Raw genomic sequence first — 14,102 nt, forward strand, 5'->3', positions numbered from 1 at the left:
CCCTGTTCTGCTGGTCATCTTAGTAGGAATTATTTCTCATAGAAGGATACTTTAGTAACTCTGCCCTCTGACCCTGCACAAGATTTTTTTTAAATGAACAATAAGCCACTCCAGGGTGTGCATGAGCAGGATTCCTGTGAGGGTATTCTACTTCTTGTGCCTCCAGTGGGCACTCTGTCAAGCCTGGGGTGCCCAGTAAGTCCACAAGAGCCCTTCCACTGGGAGTCATGTCCCAACAGGCTAGTAATGTAGATTTTATTGTGGCTTATGTGGTAGCTTCTCTCATTGTCCTGTTGTGTAAAGGGTCATTGGCTGTAAAGCATGGGATATTATCAGAGAAGTAACATATATTCAGACAACCACCATTCTGAAGCATGATCTAAAAGCCAGTGCAGATGGGGCGTTAGGGGAGTTAACTATCCCTGAAACTATCTTTTAAACATGCTTAAAAAAAAAAAAGTATCATGGTTAACACAGTTTGCATCCATAGTTAACTCGATTATAAAATGTGTCACACACAAGGGCTTTTTCAGGGGGATACTTTAGCACTGCTTTGGCTAGAACAGTTCTTAAAATTAAAAAAGCCCTGACTATAATGAACAGGAAAAACTGGAAAAAAGGCTATTGCCTGTACAATTCTGGAGATGTGTTTGACAACCATTTCTGTACAGAGCTATTTCTAGCAAGGTTAAAATTATAGTTTATAGAAGGCCCTATTCATTCTACAAAAATGATCAAATTCAAACATGGTTCTGAAATGTGACCATGCTCCTAAGTCTCTTGACCTAGGCTAAAGCCCTTTCCCCTAACACTATTTTGAAATGATATTTTTTCATTCCATGCTGCCAAGAGGAAGGCTGTCTGGGTTCTATGATCAGGCAGAGGTACAAGCACGTTTCCCAACTATGTTTGTCACTTCTGTTGTGTAGGCATGATAAGGTAGGTTAAGAACAAGGTCTTAGCCTTTATTCTGAACTCTCTTGCTCTAGTGGGTTTAAATGGGATCCTTGATATCATCAGAAAATCTCTCTGTGGGTTTATATGGATTAAGGTTAATTTTGTGTCTGACATTGAGCACTCAGACCAAATGTCAGGAAGGCTCAGTTCATCTCCGACCATAGAAAAAACCCACAGGAGGAGGTGCTGGGGGAGGAAATATTAGCAATGGTTCTCTCACAGAGATCCCTCCATGTCCTCCTGTTTGCAGCTGGAGGGTGTATTGTCTTCTCAGGGGATCTCGGTAGGACTAGAGGGGAATGATGTGCATTGCACCTGCATGCCAAGCCCCCATACCCTGCCTCTACAAAGATCCAGGACCCCGTGGAGAGGCCTACACAGGATCCAAAGGGCATGTAGGAGGGTACCATGGAGGTGACAGTCTCCCTTGCATATGAGAGGACAGATCTGTGCATAACTGGCAGTTTCCATGTACAGTTCTAGGGGGCATAAATCCTGGGTGCTGATCAGTTAATGGCAATAGGTGACCTTATAAAACCTAGATTCTGCCACTGGTTGCAGAACTTTGTTTCAAGATAGTAAAGATAGTTAGAAAACTAAGTTTTTTGAAAGATGAAATCTAGATGTTCTACATCTCTTCTTCATCAGTAAAACAGGTTAAAGCAATCTAATTGCAAGCTCTCCCTGAGCTCTGAAAGTTAAGCTGTGCAATTCTTTCTTCTTCTGTCATCAGACGCCACCAAGATTATGGAATCAAATCTCAAAGTGCAGCTGTGCTCTCAAGCAAGACTATGTTAACAAAGCTTCTTTGTAATCAACAGTCCTATCTCCTGTGTATAGCCATAGCTTACTACAGTGACACACTCTGTGCTGCTTATAGACTTTAAGGCCAGCAGGGACCATTGTGATCATCTGCTCTGGACTCCTGCACATCTCAGGTCACAGGACCTCAGCCACCCACTCCAGTAAAACTCAGCCCTAGGTTATAGATCTATTGCAGAAGTCCTCAAATAATGATTTAAAGACTTCAGGTTACACAGACTCTACCTTTACTCTAATTCAAACCAGCAAGTGACCCGTGGCCCAGACTGCAAAGGAAGGTGAAAAACCCTCAGAGTTTTTGCCAATCTGACCGGCGGGGCAGCGGTGGCAGTGGGATTCCTTCCTGACCCCAAATATGGCAGTCTTGCTCTTGGAAGACTCAGCCTAGCTAAGAAGAATGAGCTGGATTCTGTTCCTTCTTGTATATCAACATAATGGTCTACCTGTTACATCTGTCCAAAGCCACTGAAGGCAACAGGGTTTGCATAGGTGTCACTGAGGGCAGACTCTGAACATACTGGAGCAGCACAGGTGTAACTGAACCCTTAACTTGGCCTTCAGGATCTCTGTTACCAGTGGGGATGCCAGAGAATGAAAACCCAGCTCTCTGACACCAGAGTGAGTTGGGCACTTAGAAGAAGCATCCACTTACTTACCAGCTTGCAGCAGTATTGACTCTGGGGTGCTGTTCAGTAACAAACACTTGCATTAACCAGTAAACTATGTAAATAATACAAAGAAAACACTTAGATACAGTAACAAGATGGTGCAAATGGGGTGAGGGGGGAATATGGTGCAAAGAGGGTGGAGGATGGAGTAAGGTGGCTTTGTGTCACCTTTGCTCTTTGCCTGATCTAGTCTGAGCAGGAGCTGCTTTGGCTCTTGACACTACTTAGGGCAACTTGTGTCCAGCTGCCTGTAGCCACTCGTGGGAATAGCTGGAGTGCAGCAGAGCTCTGAGAATGCCCTGACTTCTGTGGACAGGGGTGTAGAACTAGTTGGGGAGGGACACTATGTCTGGGGAATTCCCAATTAATGGCCGGCCCCTTCACTCCAGTGGAGTGGGCACAAAGGGGCCATAGTTGCAGGGATGAATTATATCATTACTGTAAAATACTGTGGTACTTTCAGATAATGTCTTCACTGGGGAGCAGAAGCATCTCTCCGCTTTGAAAAGATCTGGGTTTTGAGGCAGAGATTAAAGCAGCAGACCAAAGGCTGCTGTGCTGTGGGCTTCTTTGGTCAAATGGTTTGGCCATTCTCTAATGATACAAGCCAGCTTCTTCTGTAGTAACCAATCATTTAAACCTCTTCATGCAAATTGTATTGACCTTCTTATGAATCACACCTTCCTTGCAGCAGCTCTCTAGCTCACCAGCACACATCTTGGTTATTCTTGGGGAAACAAATCCTACTGTCTATTTGGCTGCTTGGCACTAACCACTCTCGGGCTTCTTTTCTTGTGAGACGGCCCTTTCTCAGAACAAATCATTTTCTATTCCCAAAAGTTCGTATCCCTTTCAGTTTTTGGAGATTGCATGACGTGTCTGTCAGAAGATGACTCACACTGGCTGTCTGAGGCACATAGCACAAATACTTGAGCAGATTATAAATTAGCCATCTCCTCTTTTTGAGGCTCACTTTAAAGGAGAGAAGGACACTGTTTATACTGGGCAAATTCCACAGGAGTTTTGTAACCTCTTTTAAAACTCAGCTATGCAATCCAGCATCCCTTTTAATAGCCATTCCATGATCTTACCTATCCTAGAGCACAAGTAAACTTGCTGCGCAAACATTAGCTGTGGTAGCTGAGTTGGCAGAAGTTACCCTGTCTCAGTGAAAAGAGCAACACTGATCTGTATCTGATTTTTATTTAGTTAGTTTGTCTGAAACTTTGGAGAGCCATGCATGCCATTTCTTCCTCTTGGAAAAGAAACTTCTGCAGATTGTGTCCTTACCTTTATCTGGAACGAAGCTAAACTGAGCAGGAACTTCTGCATCTTGGACCGATCCCAAGAGGGACAGACAGACAATTTCTCCATCAGGACCCATTATGAGGCTGCCTAGTGAAGTACCATTATAATACCCTTGAAAACATAAAGATGAACATTTACTAATACACACCATCAAGAAGGATACCTGGAGACCTACTGCACTGACGTTTGTTGCATGAAAACATCCTTCTCAGTAGCTCTGTGCTTACATCCACATTGTCATGTCATAATTAAAAACAGGGTGACTCTAAGAAAGCTCTGTTCATTACAGGAGATGGGTTGGAACACAGCATTCAGTAGCAGATTTTGAAACCCACCCCCAAAGCTCATGAGTGTTTTATTTGAGGTTTAGGTTCTGTCCAGTATGACCTTCAGATCAGGTCAGATTTTGAGTTCTAAACCCCATTCCTCCAAAGCTTGGTGGCCTGGAAATCCAGCAATTTTGTTACAGTTTTTTTATATTTCTGAACATGACTCTTCTGAGCCTATTAGGACATGAAAAATGCACTTTATTTGGCATTTTCTTTTCCATCTCCCCCTCATGCCACTCCCCACCCACCATCTGCAAATAAAGTTCCAGTTTGGTATTTTTTTTTTTATTATATTTTTTCTTTCTGATACAGTGGCAACTTCAGGTGCTGACACTAACTGATCACTGCTTTTGGCTGTCTGATGTTATCTGGCATAAAAACGGAACTGCGGATTTGCAAGATCATGTGTTTAATAAACACGGGATGAAATAACTCCCTGGTATAAATGGGCACCATTCCATTGACTTTAACTGAATTATACTTTCTTACTGTAGGCTTTTGGAGTTTAGTTCCATCACTGGCTTCTCCCGTGAATTACTGACTTTGTATTTAACCGGCATGCCTGTGCACATGCCAGTGGTGTGTGCTGGCTTTGTCATGTCTGTTTGCAGCATAGGGTAGCTATCTCCTTCCTGCTGGGAGTATTGCCCCTTCCCCTTCTCAGGTCCTAAGAATCCATGTAATGGGTATGTTTTTTCAGTAGCATTTTATATCAGGAATTAACTTTTTTCTAGGAACATGGACACACTGAATATTAAACAATTTCTGGAATTCCCAGTGCTGCTGTCAAAACCAGCATGTTAGTTTCTCCTGAAGTTCTGGAGCTTTAAAAATGAAAGTATTGTGTCCCTCCAGCATGTACAGTACAAACAGATAAACATAAATACAGAATCTGTGCACAGTACAAACATGTTACCTCTCAGCTGTTCTGGTAGGGTGCCACGAGTGATTCCTACAGGGAGAGTCTTAGAAGTGCTGCTGGTCATAGTGCTGCTGCTGAACATTTTGAAGTCTGTCTTGCTACTCTGGTTCCCTGGACCCTTCTTTCCGTATATAGGGGGCAGCAGATCTAATCCTGGGAGTGCATTCTGGGTGAATAAATCACCATCTCGGAAAAAGCATATAAGGAACAATACTAAAGAGCTGCATAAAACAATACATTTCTGTGGGGGGAATAGAGACCTAGGCAGAGGGAGTGAATGCACAAAAGGGCCACAATTAATCAGTGATTACTGGTGTGTTGTTTGTTTATCTTGCTAAACTACCCATATATAATTAATCTTTATTCTCACTGCCAGTGTTATAAAGTGCTGTGTGGTCTACAAAGTACTGCACAAAACTGATGATCAATTGTGTCAACCTAAAGAAAACATGAAATGTTCCGTCAACCTATTGTTGTTGTTGAACTATGAGCTGTGGCACAGAATTAGTGATGGGTCTGATACCAGAATGCAGTAGTTGCCTTTGGAAAAAAGACTCATTTTCTTATAGTAACTCTATAATGATATCTGAGATACAACAGTTTCTCCCTCTACTTGGAATAGAAAATAACTGCTGTGTCTTAGATTCCACTGGGTAATTGTGGGTAATGTGTAAATGTTGAATTTTTATTGGTGATCACTATAGTTTATAGAAAATAACTGCTGCCTTGATGACTTTAATACCCTTAAGATATTAAGTACACAGCAGTGGCTTCTGTTCTGTACAATTATTTGCAGCCAATGCTTGGGTTCCAAGAGCTTCAAGGAAAATCCAGCTGCTGCAGGGTGGTGATGGTGGTAGTTCATGGGGAGTGTTCTTGAGACAGGCTCTGTATTGATGCTAGAGTGGTGCTATTCTGCTGGAAGTGCCATCTTTCAAATGACATGTAAGGTGTAGGCTATGACGAAGTGTCATTATTAAAGATCCCACTTTTTGTTACTTTGGTATTCAGGCTAAATTCCAGTTTAATCAATGCATTCCGTCTACCTAAAATTCCCCTGTAGTTTCAACTGGCCTAGACGTTCTTTAATTTCTCTACTGGACTATTGTGCAGTGGACTGTCTGATATCTTCCATAGCAAAAGCGGCTGCATTTCAATAACAAATGAAGTAAAACTTAATATGTCTTGTAACTGGTTTATAAAATTTGTTAAACCTCTTGGAGTCATTGGATGAAAAGCGTTATAAAATGTCAGTTGTTAGGAATTAACAAAATTCCATTATAACAGGCCCCTTAGAGTGTTATCTTAATGCAAAGCTTAGATGCAACACATACCCCTGACGTAATTCTGTGTGAAATAAATTCCTTTAGAGTGACCATTGGATTGGCTAATGTGGCCAATCACCATGTGTGATTGGCTAATATCGACACAAAGATGAGCTGTAGTAGGTGAATAGCTAGAAGCTGAATTAGTTTTATAGCGGAGATGGTGTTAGTCTAGCTACAGCTGAGGCAAAAGCTGAATCTCTGATTTGTATTGACTGACCTCTTTTATAGTTGCCCTCCTTTCCAGCATTCACCACTCTTATTCCTGCCTTCCTCCCCTCCAGAGTGAACTTTCGATTGGCTATTGGAGGTAGGAAGAAGCTACCTTGATGTATCTCTGGGTTTTCACCAATGACCATTTGGTGCTGTTCAGTTGTACCCTCTGGCCCAGAAATGAGATCATGTGGTGAAGGAGCCAACAACTTCTCACAGTCATCATCAGCCTCTGATCTGGACTTGTCACAAGAAGCTGCTAGAATGAAAGAGGAATATGAATTGGAGATAGTAGGCACTGCTCATGTGACTCATTCCTTTCACCAGTTTATTGGAAAAAAAGTTTCTGAACCTCTGTGTTTTCCTGTTATTTGTCTTGTATTGTGAAATCAGACTTGGTGAAATCAGGACACACAGCAGCCACAAGCAGCATCTTTAAACTCTTATTCATGTCAAGAAATTGAACTGACTGACATAACTTGTTGTCTCAGTCAGAAAGACTGGTGCAATGCTGGAATGGGAGAAATCAAACTACAGTGGTGGGCGAACCAGATTAGTGTTCCTAACAGAAGCACATTTGATAGTTGAGCTTGACAGCTTCTTTGGTCGATATCTGGCCTTGAAGAAACATGGAATCCATCTCCATGATGAGAATATTCTCCTAGAATTCAATATCAGGGTTCTCTTAACTTTTTTGAACAACCTCTGTTTAGTGCACAGTTCTGAGTATCTCACTGAAGCCAGACTCTAGACTTGTGGGACTGATGTTACATTCTGTTCTACCCTCAGATAGTGGTATAATTATGCAACTACCATTGACTTCACTGGGAGTTATATGCATATATCTGAGGGCAGAACTTGGCCCTAAATAGTTACTGGCATGCTGCTTTTTGGAATAAAATAATGTACCTCTAATCATTCCTGCAGTTGTGCTGGAATACAGTTTAGTTTTACCCATGTGGTTCCTCATGAAGATCTATTGACTGCAGTAGAATATTTTTAAATGTAGTACTGCAACAATTTTGTTACTGTGATTATTGGGTTTCCCATTTTATTTAACTTGCAAATATTGAGAGAAGCAGGAGCATCTGGGCCATTTCCCCCCCCCCCCCCTCCTAGTTCATGTTGAGCTGGAGCTGTAGCAAAGTTCCTTTTGTGTGGAGGGAATAAAATGAGTAGCCTGACAGAAAGGAGTTGCTGCTGCTTAGAGTGTTGAGTCAGCTTGATCAAATATTTGCTCCCTGGGTGACAGCTGGATGATGCTAAAAAGGGCAGGGGAAGAGGAGCTGTGGGGAGATACCAAAATCCTATGCTTGTGTTATGCAGGAGTCAGACTAGATGGTGATAGCATCCCTAAAATCTATGGAAGTAGCGTTATGAAAAATGGGAGAGAAAGAGGTGGGTAGAGCATGAAGGGAGGGGAAATGTGGGGGAAAAGAAGAGAACACTAACGTAGAGGGAGAAGGGAACAGTGGGGAAAAGGGGAGGGAAAGAAGAGAATGAGGTAGAATGGGAAAAGGTGTCCAGAGAAGGAGAAAATTGGAAAAGAGGCATAACTAGTTATAAGTGACTACATAGTTCTATGTGAAAGTCTTCAGATTGCTTGCTTACAGAAAGCAGGGGCCTCTGGCGTAATATCCGCACCCCTCTCACCCCATCCATATCATCACCCAGCTTCTAGTTTCTGGTCATGTTGAAATATATCCGTCCATGTAGCATGTCAGTGTGGGGTTGATAATACTGTACAGAAAGTGGTGTTGCCCTTGTCCCTTTGTTCTGGATTTGCAGTCTGTTGATTCTGCCCAGTCTGACAGCAGTAGTTCAACAGTGACCTTGGTGAGAGAAGATCACTGCTCAAAGCTGCTTCCTTGTCAAATACACGACAAATAGAAAAGTTGCTGAACTTCCTTTCCATTTATAATGCGCATAAACAGCTATAGTACATCAGCAATGTCAGACAAACCTTTTTCATACATTGCTATAATTCTTTGATTATTTTTTTTAAATACTTGTCATCTGAAGCAGGGTTTTCCAATGGTTCTGACAATGTTGTCCTGTTTGCAGTGTTGCTGTAGGTGTGTTGGTCCCAGGATATTAGAGAGACAAGATGGGTGAGGTTGGTGAGAGAGACAAGCTTTCGAGCTTACACGGAGCTCTTCTGCAGGTCTGGGAAACTAACTCAAAGTGTCACAGCTAAATGCAAGGTGGAATGTAATCTGGAGCATTTAATATTTAAATTAATTCTTTAAAGGGACCAGTCCTCAAATCTTACTCCTGCAAGCAGTCCCACTGAAGTCAGAGGGGCTGTTTAGTATGTAAGTAACAGCTGCAGGAGTTCCTTTAACTAGGACATTGCCAGCTGAAGGCTGTTATGGAACATGATGTCAGACTTAGCATCTTACATCCCCCTTGTTTTATTTTCTGGAAGGGAGAAAACAAATCAAACCATGTGTCCTCTCTCTCCTCACTTTTACCCAAGGATTCTCAAACTGGGGATCGGGACCCCTCAGGAGGTTGTGAGGTAATTACAGTGGGGGGTCATTAGCTGTCAACCTCCACCCCAAACCCCACTTTGCATCCAGCATTTATAATGGTGTTAATTAAAAACACTTTTGTATATATTTCATAAGGGGGGGGTCACACTTGGAGACATGTCAAAGGGGTCACCAGTAAAAAAGTTTGAGAGCCACTGCTTTACCCATTCCTCCCTCTCTCTCTCTGCACCATGGTGACTCTTTCCAGTGGAAAATGGTAGACTCAGTTATTTCTGGGACCCAGCAGCACTGCAAGGGAGCTTCAGTATTTATCTGAGGCAATTTATTTCTCTACTCCCTAAGATTAGAGTGTTCTCTGTCTTCAGCATTCCTAGCCCTTGTTGCAGGTTCCAAATTTGATTTCCCCCACAGGCAGTAGGTCATGCTGCAGACAAACCATGAAAGGGCCATATGTGATCTGTGAAGTTCTGCAGTGCATCCTGTGGCCAGCTTCATTTATAATAAGGAGATGTAACCTTCAGAGACTACAGGTCCCAGCATGCAGTGCTCTATCTTGATCTGATAAGCAGGCCACTCAAATCTAGATGGTGCATTGCATGTTAGGACCTGCAGGCTAGGTGAGGCACACCTCTGTGTTCAAGATAAAGGAGGCTGCAATCTTCTCCATCTAATGCAAATCAGGTGCAGCTCTTGGGCCCCCAGCCAACCTCTCTGTGCCTCAATTTAAAGAACTGTCTTTATTTCATATCCAATGTTCCTTGTCCTCGACTGATATTGAAATACCAGTCAATCTCCAGCCCACCCTTTTCATGCCAAAAATGTTTGGCTTATTCAGATAAGCTTTGGATAAACAACTTCAGTTTGGGGGTCTTCTATCTGATCTGAATCTCCTGAAGTTTGCCCAATATTAGCAGAAACTCTGCTGCTTTTATCCTGTATTGAGGCGCAGAGCTCTGACTCATCTTTGGGATATAAACCATGTGGAATCCAAAATAAACCTGCTCTGAATATTTTCAAGAACACAAGATCTAACACTGAAATGACACAGTCCAGGATGGGAGAGTTCCCTTTTTCTGGAGTCCCAATCTAATCATTGTGTAACTTACAGATACCTTGAATTTAGATAGATCAGAGAATCTTTCATCTGCAGCTGATGGTACCTGTTTGATTCTTTGCTTTGGTCTTGGGCTGGGTTTGCAACTGAATAAGCAAAGGCAGGATCAGAAGCTCCTTTGGGGGATCACTGGATCTAAATTGTTTCCTGTGGGGCACTTGGGGTCTGGGTGATTCTTCTGAGATTGAAGGGAACTTCAAAGTCTCTGGCGCTTGCTGTAAGATATAGATCAAACCCCAAATAGTCCAATTACTTTTGACTTACATTTTTATTCCTCACTCTACAGGCTTGCTAAAGCACAACCTACTAGCACAACAAAGCCAGGCTGGTTTCACTCTTCCATTCTCTTTCATTCCCCATCTCCACTGGGCATCTTCTGTGGAACATGGGCTGTGACCCTCCCCAATTCTGTCCCAGTCCTGGCTACCACATCAGAGCTTTGGACTTCTCCAGAACACAGTGGAAGAAGAAGCTAGATTAGGCCCAGGATGCTTAACTTGATGGTTCTGAATTGTTTAAAGTCTTTGTTTTTCTAAAATGTACATACGCGTACACAATGCAGTTAACAGGAATCTTTCTCTTGACTCCAGTGGGAGTTGGATCAGATTTTAACTTAGGGCTGGTCTACATTGAAAAGTTACACTGGCATAGCTATGTAAAAAATCCACAGATATGAAATTAAACTGATCTAACCTCCAGTGCAAATAGAGCTAGGTCAACAGAATAATTCTTCCATCGACCTAGCTATCACCTCTCAGAGAGGTGGTATACCTACAATCCCTTCTATCCCTGTAGTAGTAATCTGCACTAAAACACTACAGTGGCATAGCAGCAACTGTGACATTTTTAAGTGTAGACATATACTCATACAAATGAGGCTATGATGACAGGCATAGTTAAGGAGAGAAAGATTTGCCTTCATGTTTTGGTTTTTTAAGTGTCAAGCAACTGGGGCATCTGAAGAACCAGCATGCTTGGATACCCCAGACCCTTCCTGCAGAGGGGCACATGCATGTGTTCATGCACACGCACAGAAGCATTCAGTCTCTCCAGGCACAGTCCTATTTATTGAGGCTTTGTGGTGGGTACCAGCATTTGGCCTTCAGACTCACAGCTCTTTGTTTACCTGTTGGACACTCTCTTGCTCCATTTTGAATCTGACGACCCTATAAATATAGTTGTATCATGAGGCCTGGTTGCCATGTGGTTGTCTCCTGATGCAGTTACAACATGATTAAAACGTGTATTGTGGATGGTACCTGATCATGTGGTAACAAGAACTATAACTCTAGACGTATAATCTGTTACAATGTTGTAGCCATGCCAAGGAACAGCCATGCTTGTCTTTGTAGTGCTGATGTGGCCGTAAGTGTGTTTTCCCTCACGTCTTCAGTGTCTTTTGTTGCATCACCGGCTACTTTCGCACTTCAAGTGCCCTTATCCCCGTGGTATAGAGTAGCCTCAGGACTGACCTCAAAAACATTCACGTATCAGAATCTCCAGCGTCCTGTTGCATCCTCCAATTCAAAAAAGGGAATAGCACTTTGTTTCCTTTTATAGCTTCACTTTCACTATTTTGTATATACTGAAATGGATAAAACTCCATTTTTCACAATTACAGAAAAGGGCAGACACTTAAATAGATAAATATTTAAAAATAAATGTGTTTTGGAGGGGATAGAAACCCATAAGCCAACCTCTGACTATTGGTGTTCAAGGAGGAATTTTCCATAGGGGCAGGCTGCCCAATAACTATCCATTACTGAGTTTCTTGCACCTTCCTCTGAAGCATCTGATCCTGGCACTATAGGACACAGGATACTGGATTAGATGGGCCACTGGTCTGATCCAATATGGCAATTTCTTTGTGCACAAAATTGTCTATATTCATATTATGAGCCCTGAGAGGAGACCACTTCATACGTTATCCCAACAACTGCATATTTGTTTTTAAAAATCTGACCTTTCTGTGTTCCACCCTGACCACACCTTGCTCTGAGTCCATGGCAGACTGAATAGGAGGAAAAAAACCTGTTTCAATAAGGTGCCCTTCTTTGCCATCCTGGTTATTCAGATGTCCTTGTTTAACTGAGGGGGGAAAATGGAAATGAGATGAAAAGGGGATAACATTTAAATATGTATTAATGACATCAGATAAGGGTCAATATTTGCTCTATCATTGAACCTGTCAAGGACAGGAGGAGGAATACTTTTACCAGTCCCTGCACCCATAGTAACAAGGAGAAGGAAAGTTTTTTTTCTTTGCCCTCTTCCCAATGAACACTGCAACACATGACCACAGTCATTAATTAAAATAGAACCTTAGAGATTCTTGCTGTGCACATAATCCAGAGGTGACTGTTATAACAGTGTGCATAAAGTTTACTGGACTCTCCTCATTCTTCAGAAGTCCAGTAAATTTATTACAAACAAAACTATGACAAGAAATAAAGATAAGGAGGTGTATTTCTTACCGCTGTAGGGCTTTTTTCTTCCAGGGAAATTGCCTCCATAGAAAGTTATGTAGGATCTCTCACTCAAAAGCTGAGAAGTATCAATAGTGGCGCTCCCAACAGAGCTCTTGACAGTTTGGTTCAGCTTTTCATGGGGCTCTTGACTCTCTGTCTGGAGTGGCTTTTCCCCGTGCCATTGACCCTCCATTGAACGCTCCACATCTTGGTGATCTTCCTCCTCTGTGCCCTAGGAGATGGCAGAATGACTGGCTTTACAATACAGCTGGATAGAAAATGGTTTTCCCCTGCAGCTAACTTCAATGAAAATTGGGGTTAGGGAGGAATCATTTTTGTCAATTTTCCACAGAAAATTTTAAAGTTTTTATCAGAAAACTGAAAAATATCTTCAGTTTTAATGCAAAAACGCAACACTTTCTTTGGAAAGCAGACTGTTTTCAACAGAATTTTAGTCAAAAACCAATTTTCCATTAAACCATTATTCAACAGAACATTTTCAACCATTTATTTTTTACAAGCCCACATTCATGAATACCATTTCAGCCTGACTTATAATGCTAAGTATTTCTCTTCTCAGTTGTCACAGGTTTCGTTCTATGTGGGATATCAACTGTTTAAATATACAACCACTTCTTTTTTGGTACATTTATTATTTTTATATATATATATATTGTGGCAAATTGCCGGTCCTGTTATGCTGGGTCTCGCGCTCTCTTCTTTGGGGAAGGTTCAGGGCGCCATTGCTTGCCTCTGAACCGGTATTTTAATTACCCCACTAGTGTCCTTGAGGAGGGGAGTGGAGAGGGAGGGACCTGCTATACACCTCCTCCCTTTCGAATAACCTGAACACTCTCTGCGCCTCGGGCCAGTTTACAATCAAATAACCTCTACACACACCACACACACACACACACTGCATATAGCAAACATGCTTCTGCATGAATGAATGCATAACTCCCACTGACTCAATGGGTACAAGAGTGCCCAAAGATTAGAACTCAAGTGGGTATATATGGCTGGCTGGGTATTGACTCTTCTCTGTGCTCTGGGATAGTACAATTAGGGCCATGGCAGTTAGCACTGGGGTTTGTACGTAAATTTGACCTTTACTTTACTGTCTATTCAGCACAATTCTTAATCAGATTGCGGAAAAAGAAACACAGGCGTGGAGGAAGAGACGAATGCAGAGTAGAACAGCTCATTTCGAGTAGCAACGGTTAGTCGTATCCGCAAAAAGAACAGGAGCTTGTGGCACCATAGAGACTAAATAAATAAATGGAATTCATTCAGCAGTGAGCTTTCGTGAAGTACACTGCATTCTTCGGAGCACAGAATGAACACACAGACAGAGATATTATACATACAGAGAACCAGAAAAGGTGGAAGTATTGCAACCAACAGTAAGAGTCTAATGATTGAGATTGAGCTATCATAGCAGTGGAGAAAAAAAACTTTGAAGATGAATTAATGACCAATAC

General features: G+C 42.1%; 1 protein-coding gene across 1 annotated transcript in view; it reads right to left on the minus strand.

Moving 5' to 3' along the window:
* The window catches only part of KIAA2012 (KIAA2012 ortholog), a 103,244-nt gene that overhangs the window by 50,802 nt on the left and 38,340 nt on the right, over positions 1 to 14,102 (minus strand). The window contains exons 6-11 of the mRNA XM_032799440.2: positions 12,628 to 12,853; positions 12,117 to 12,241; positions 10,200 to 10,368; positions 6,552 to 6,803; positions 5,001 to 5,192; positions 3,738 to 3,866 (exon numbers count right to left, since the gene is read on the minus strand). Of these exons, the coding sequence (XP_032655331.1) occupies positions 3,738 to 3,866; positions 5,001 to 5,192; positions 6,552 to 6,803; positions 10,200 to 10,368; positions 12,117 to 12,241; positions 12,628 to 12,853 (1,093 nt within the window). The remainder of the gene's footprint in view (positions 1 to 3,737; positions 3,867 to 5,000; positions 5,193 to 6,551; positions 6,804 to 10,199; positions 10,369 to 12,116; positions 12,242 to 12,627; positions 12,854 to 14,102) is intronic.

This window comes from Chelonoidis abingdonii, chromosome 10, assembly GCF_003597395.2.
Source record: "Chelonoidis abingdonii isolate Lonesome George chromosome 10, CheloAbing_2.0, whole genome shotgun sequence".
In the NCBI taxonomy this organism is placed as follows: Eukaryota; Metazoa; Chordata; order Testudines; family Testudinidae; genus Chelonoidis; species Chelonoidis abingdonii.